The 7,273-nt window shown below is 38.6% G+C and overlaps 1 protein-coding gene across 1 annotated transcript in view; it reads left to right on the forward strand.

Moving 5' to 3' along the window:
- The window catches only part of PLSCR4 (phospholipid scramblase 4), a 45,381-nt gene extending 43,078 nt beyond the window's left edge, over nt 1-2,303 (forward strand). The window contains 1 exon segment of the mRNA XM_059391782.1: nt 1-2,303. Within this exon segment, the coding sequence (XP_059247765.1) occupies nt 1-54 (54 nt within the window). The 3' untranslated portion in view covers nt 55-2,303.
- Nucleotides 2,304-7,273: the final 4,970 nt, after the last annotated feature.

Consider the following 7,273-nt stretch of genomic DNA (forward strand, 5'->3'; position numbering starts at 1 on the left):
CACAGCATTCATCAAGATAGATGGACACCGAAAATCAGCAATTATGGCTCATAAAGAAGTAGAAAATTAGATCGGGCTTATAATTCCCTGAATTATTTGCAAATATATGTGTCTGCTTCTGCAGGTTTTTTTCACTGGGTATTAGCTCTAACAGGCTAAGAGTGTTAAGAGCAAGAATACAATCTAAACATGTTTCAATTGATTTTATCTGTCCTTTGTCCCTTTGGTAGACTAGGCATTCACCTTGAAAAAGCTATGACTCAATAACCAGGTAAACACATTACAGTAAGCTTGAAAACACTTTACCATGACATAAGGGAAAATGAATCCCAGAGCTCTCACATTAATAAGTCATGAAATGATGAGCTTTTTAGAGCAGTCTTTGAGATAGAGTAATAGAGCTTTTATCCCTAACCCTGTCCTCCCTCTCCTACCTCTTGTCCTGTTACTGAAGACAAATTTGATTCCAGGTGAAAAGAATGATACTCTTGATCTTTAAAAACAAAAAGGAAGACAGACCGAAACACTATGTGTTTATTGTACAAGGAAACATTTATTTGTGTATATGTATCAAAACCCTGTTTTGCAAGTTTCTAAGTTTCCTTGGAAATTTTCATTTTTTTACCAAATAATTTTTTTTTTTTAATCATAAGGTTTGTATTTTCCATGTGTACTCCCTCATTCATCAGCATGGTCAGTCAGGACCTGCCTGTATATGGAGTCAGGGTCAGACTCTCAAGAAAAGAGGTGACAAGGGCTACAGCCATTCTAGATCTCTGAGCATCTTAGAGATACCAGTGCCCTTATAAGGAGGTTGCATTTAATGTTTCATCTCTCTTGGTCACAAATGCCTTATATATAAAATATGTTTGGTCAAATCTCTAAGATTGCCTTTTGAACCTTTGTTTCTCATTTGATGTGACACAGAGAAGATAATTGGGTTTCGGTTTTGTTTTGTTTTGTTTTGTTTTGTTTTGTTTTAACTTCCAAGAAGATCCCTGATAACCACTGTGCTTTTTTAGTAGCAAGAGTTAGGGTTTTGTTACTAAATTTTGAAATGTGACATTATGTGTAGCACTTTGTAAAAGCAAAACCTCTAAATCTTGACGTTGTTTAATATTTCTTAGCTGCTTTTTATTTAGATGATAAATCTGTTATCTATGCAAAGAAAAGAATAAAACACAGCAAACATGCTGCTTCTCTGTGAACTACAGCTTACCAGTAAAATTATGTAGGATCACCATAGTTAAAGTATGTACTTGTTTTTATTATCTAGTTAAAAGCATAGTGTATTAGTGAATAAACTCTAATGAGTCAACCTGTCTCTTTTGCATTCTACCTTCCTATCTGGACATGGACTGTGTTCTTTCAACACAGCCAGTATATTGAATGAAATGTATACTTACTGTTAAGTAAAACAAGCCTGAGTGTTCTCCAATGGGATTATTCAGAGATGAGGGCCTTTGCCCATAGTTCCTCTTGAAGTCAAAGAAAGGTGCTTCATTTTTAAATTATATTTATCTTTTCATAGTGAAGTTGTTTTACTCAGTTTCTGGTAATTTTTATTTTTAGGTGCTACTACTTGCTTTTTTAAAAAAAAAAAAAAGTAAAACTGCTGCTTTCTAAAAAAAATAATTATATTTGAAAGTATAATTGCAGTCTTAGACATATATATTATTTCTTATAATAATGTTTGACATTTTATATATGAAATCAGACAAATAGTACTGAGAAAGTTTATCTCTATAAACCTTCTTTTTACTTGGCAGTATTCCTACATCTCAAGATCTGCTGTGTAATACTAAAAAAAAAAAAAAAAAAAAAAATTAACATATGACATTTTAAATTTCTGCTTAAAGTTTTTGTGGTATTAAGTTGTCTCTTACAGTTATAATTCCACTTTCTTTAAAAGTAGTATTATGCATCTTGGGGTGCCCAGGTGGCTTAGCTGGTTAAGCATCTGCCTTCGGCTCAGGTCATGATTCTGAGGGTCCTAGGATCGAGCCCTGCATGGGGCTCCCTACTCACCAGGGAACCTGTTCCCCCTTTCCCTCTGCTGCTCCCCCTGCTTGTGGTCACTCACTCTCTCAAATAGATAGATAAAATCTTTAAAAAAAAAAAAAAGTAATACAATATGTCTTATATTTTTATACTATGGTTTCTATATATGTCTTAATGGTATTTCACTGTGTAAAATTGATCAGATTGACTAAAAACAAAAACTGCCCTGAAATTTGTGTGTTTTCATGCTTCATCATATCGTTTTTGGCTTTTAAATAAATATAGTTTGGTTTATAGTAAAATACTGTTCTATTTTTTGACTTGGGATTAAGTCTTTGCTGTAGACTAAATGCTTGTATCCCTCCCCACACCCCAAACTTGAGAATTTACCCCAGTGTATGATGTTGGGCAGTATTGGGTCATGCAAGAGGATGAGTGTCCTTATAACCTGCCAGCCCCTTGATCTTTGATTTCCCAGCTTCCAGAACGGTGAGAGAGAAATACTTGTTGTTTAAGCCACCCTGTCCACAGTATTTCTGTATAGTTACCCAAATGTATTCAGACAGAGATTGGAGGTGCTGCTGTCGCAAATACCTAAAAATGTGGAAGCAGCACTGAACTGGGTCATGGGGAGAAGCTGGAAGCATTTTGAGTTGCATTCTAAAAAAAAAGCCTAGATATTTTAACAGAACTTTAAAGGTGATTCTGGTGACAGCTCTGATAGAAAAGAGAGCTATAGAGGAAGCCTCAGTGTTCTTATAGCTAAGTAATCCTGAGCAGGATGTTGGTAGAAACGTGAGCGGTTAAGGCTATTCTGATGAGGCCTCAGGTGGAAATGAGGAACTTGTTCCTGAGGAGAGGCCTTCTTTACTATAAAGTGGCAAAGAGCTTGGCTGAATTATGTTCATGTTCTCATGTTTTGTGGAACACAGAACTGGCAAGTGATGAAACTGGATGTTTAGCTGAAGCGAGTTCTAAGCAGGGTGTTGAAGGTGCAGTTAGTTCCTCTGACTTACAGTAAAATGCAAGCAGTGAGAAATGACTTACAGGCGGAATTGTTAAGCAAAAGGAAGCAGAATGTAAAGACTTGGAAAATTTTCAGCCTATCCATATAGCAAAAAATGAGAACACTGAAGGCATGGCCAAAGTACTGATAAGATCAGTGTGATTGAGCCTTCTGAACAGAAGCCAGGAAACTCTTCTCCAGGACAGTGGAAGAATGACCCTGACGGCACATCAGTGGTCAAAAGAGCCACCTCTCCCATGACAGGCCTATAATGGAAGGGCCTAGGGGGCTGAGTGGTTCAAAGGAAGGGCCTTCAGTACCAATGGGAACTGTGCACAGTACCTGGCACCACTTCACATGGTGGGGTGGGGGGGGGGCTTGCTCTCTGCACTCTCTTGCCATGTGCTTCTGCCACTCCAGCTGTGCTCTTGTGCGCCCTGGTATAGCATGGACTTCATTGGCCACCTGCCCAGAGGGTACAGGTCCATGTGGTCCTATCTCATAGTGCATAGGTCAAGGGGGTATGGCTGCCTTCACCTTGATTTCAAAAGGGGCCATCTGGGCAAAACTCGGGCTTTGAACCCCAGTCCTGGAGATCACAGGGCCCGGGTAGAGAGTCTCTGCAGGGAAGGCCATTCTGAGCCCTGTGGGTACAAGGCCATCCCAAAGGGGCCCAAAAGACAGAGCATTGAGTCAAAGATTATTCTTAAGCCCTAAGATTTAATGTTGTTTGTGCTGTGTGGTCTTGGACTTACCTAAGACCTGTCACTCCTTTCTTCTTTCCTATTTCTCCTTTTAGGACTAGGAATGTCTGTCCTGTGCCTGTCCCACCATTTTATCTTGGAAACACATAATTTGTTTGGTTTTGCAGGTTCCTAGATAGAGAGGACTTTGCCTCAGGATGACTCATACCTTGATTCTTACCCCTATCTGATTTAGATGCAACTTTGGACTTTCAGACTTTTGAGTTTGGAACAAGTTAAGACTTTTTGGCTGTTAGGATGAAATGAATGAATTTTGTCCTGACCAGGGGTGGAATGCCATCGACTGAATGTCTGTGTCACCTAAAATTAGTATGTTGGAATCTAACCCCCTAATGTGATATATTTAGAGGTGAGACTTGGGGGATGATCAGAATGTGAGGGTGGAGCCCTTATGAATGGATCAGTATCTTTACGAAGGAGAAGGCAAGGAGCTCCCTTGCCCCTTCTGCCACATGAGGACGCAGTGAGAAGACAGCCATCTGTGAACCAGGAAGCTGGCTCTTACCAGACACAGTATCTGCTGGGGCCTTGATCTTGGGCTTTTTTAGAACTGCAATAAATAAGTTTGCTCTTTATAAGCCATCCAGTCTATGATATTTTTGTTATAACAGCCAAAATGGACTAAGACAGTTATTTTTTTTTTAAACTTTTCTTCAGAGGGATTTTTTAAAGGAATTTCTTATATATCAGTTTCCTTCAGGATCCTTGTTTTCGTATATGTTTAATTCCAATAAAGTCATTTTTGTAGTGTTTTATAGTAGTGACTAGCTTTCTGATATAACCAAGTTATTTATAAATGCTTATTCCTAATCCACTTACTTAAGACACATTAAAATTTAGGTATGGTTTCAGCAGTAGTGTATCAAGCAGGAAAGCTGCCGGAATTTATAACTGTCAGTAAAGGATGCATTTTAAAACAATTTTAATGACAAGATTTCCCAAAAAGTATACAATAAGCTGGTTACCAGTCTAATTTTTCAACCAGCTGGATGTTAAGTTCAAGTATAGAATGAGCAGTGATTCCAGGGATAGCAGCCTGCTCTGCTGGGATAGCTGGCTGCTTTTTAGGACCTGCTGCCCCCTGCCCCAGTGTTAAAGGTTTAATTTAACTTATATTGGAAGATGCAAACTTGGAAAATCCATAGGTATGAATTTAATAAACTAAACCAAATACAACTTTTTGGCTAGTGATAATGAACACTGAAAGTGAATCTTTCCCATAATTTGGTTGACCTTCACAGAACCTGTTCCCCATTTATTTGCCTCTAGATGTCTTAGAAACCCCAGAAAAGAGAAAAACAGAATAATACATTCCAATGTAGTATGTATCAGTGAGATAGCATAGTATTATCCATGATAACACTTAGCATGGTTAAGAATAGTACCTCTTAGGCATTCACTCAGTATCTGCCCAATGAATAACAAAACAATCAATGGCTATATTTTTGAAATATTTGTTATAGTAACCAGTTAAAAAGTTTTGCTGTTTAAAAAATATACCCTCTCTCCACTATTTCATTCTATATATAATTACTCTATTGAGCACCTCCTAAATTCAGACATTGAACTATTTCCGAAGGCAGAGGGTAATGCAAAGGTAAAAAATACACAAATACTACCCTTAGAGGTTCACACACTAATGGTATTTTAAAGAAAATACCCATCTATGAGGACCACATGAACATGTGTTCAATGGGATGTTGGCACATTCAGTAGAGACCATGTCCCTCGCACCATCTCAGGTGCCATCTAATGTATCTCTGTCCCCATTCGATCAGAAGGTTCAGGCTAGCTGGGTATGTCATTTGCCCAGGTACACTTCCTGGCACTGCTGGAGGTGAATAAGGTACATTTTACAGTCTTGTCTGTAAGCTGAATACATGGTCAGTACACCTGAAAAGGTCAATTTAGCAAATTTTCATCAAGCAAAGCAGGAATTGATTGTTTATTACAGTTAAACACAGAACCCAAGAGAGTGGTGCATCCGAGATCTTCAACAAATATTTTTCGAATGAGTGAAAATAGTTCTAATGCAAGTATGACACTGTGCTAGGTGTTAAAGGAGACAGAAATGAAGAGGTAGTCCTCTATCCCTCAGCAAGGATAAAGCCAGTAAGTATGCAATTACAGCACAGATTTAAAGAATTATTACATAAGCTAAAAATTACTGTTTGAAAATACGTTTTACTTGATTCTCACATTTGCATCACGAGATAAACATCAATACCATTTTTTCAGAGGAAGAAACTTCATCAAGAGGTAATGACAAAAGATGGAATGCTAAGGAATTTCCCACTCCCTCTTGTAATTGCAATGAAGGAAAATTGAAATGTTGGATAAAAGGTGAGAAACATGACAGCTCCTGGAAGACAGCACAGCTCATGGAAGAGCATGGAGAGTTGCCCAGTCTCAAAGTCCTACTAGAAATCTGATCAGGCAGGCTAATCTCCTCACTCCATTTTCCAATGGTCCAGAATGGCATGGTGCTGCGTCTTCACTGGAGGGTGTGGCAGAGATGGGCTGGGTGCTAAGGTTGAAGTGGCAGTGGTGCCTCTTCACATACTATGTAAACAAAAAGCAAGCAGTGGATTCTAAAATATTCTGTAATTACCTCACTTAGTGGTAAACTTTCTTACAGTTCATTAAACTTTCTTACAGTTCGTTCTGCTGCTTCTCCACAAGGGAGCCAGTCATATGAACTCATACAACTTTGAGATGTGTAGTTGCTGGGTTTACCTCAAGATTCAATTCCAGCAGAGATGAATATCCATCCGGGCACCTGTGGAGGAAAAAGAGCCTAATCATGAGACAGGTGGTATAATGTAAGCAACTAACGAACTATGATGATGATGGTGGTGGTGGTGGTGGTGGTAGTAGCGAGCTCTTTCTAGTGCTCCTATACTGCCGGTACCATTCTGATTGCATGGACTTCCTATGTACTGACTCATTTCAATTCTCATGATCCTGTGAGATAAGATAACCCCAATTTTACAGATGAAATTTTTAAAAAGTGTCTTACACCAAGGAACTCAACTAGCTTATGTCCACAAAACCATTATTTGACATGGCTCCAGAGGCTACATTCTAAACCACTATGCCTTGTGCTTCTTTCATCTCTGTGCGGTATGTGGTATGTCATTGTGTGTTAACTCAGAAACATAGGAAACAGAAATAAAGGAAGACGATGGTATGTTACCTCATGTGTTCTCTCAAGTTGATGTTTATGATGGGATGCCCACGCGGCTTTGAGGGGTTTTGTTTAAGGGTATGCTCTCTCTTAGAGATGTGCTTTTGCTTCTGCTAGTATCCCAGTGGTGTTTCCGATCGAAGACCACTTTTATGCTGTTCTGTCAGTTTGCTGCTTCCCAATGGATTATGCATTTTAAATAGGAAAACCAAAACAATGAGGATAAGTCTTAGTGACAAATTCTCAGTGAGCAATTTTTTTCTTTACCTGTAGCACAAGCCTGAACAGTCAAACTTTCTCTTGAGTTCTATTTGC

This window comes from Mustela nigripes, chromosome 2 (assembly GCF_022355385.1).
Source record: "Mustela nigripes isolate SB6536 chromosome 2, MUSNIG.SB6536, whole genome shotgun sequence".
NCBI classification, from domain to species: Eukaryota; Metazoa; Chordata; class Mammalia; order Carnivora; family Mustelidae; genus Mustela; species Mustela nigripes.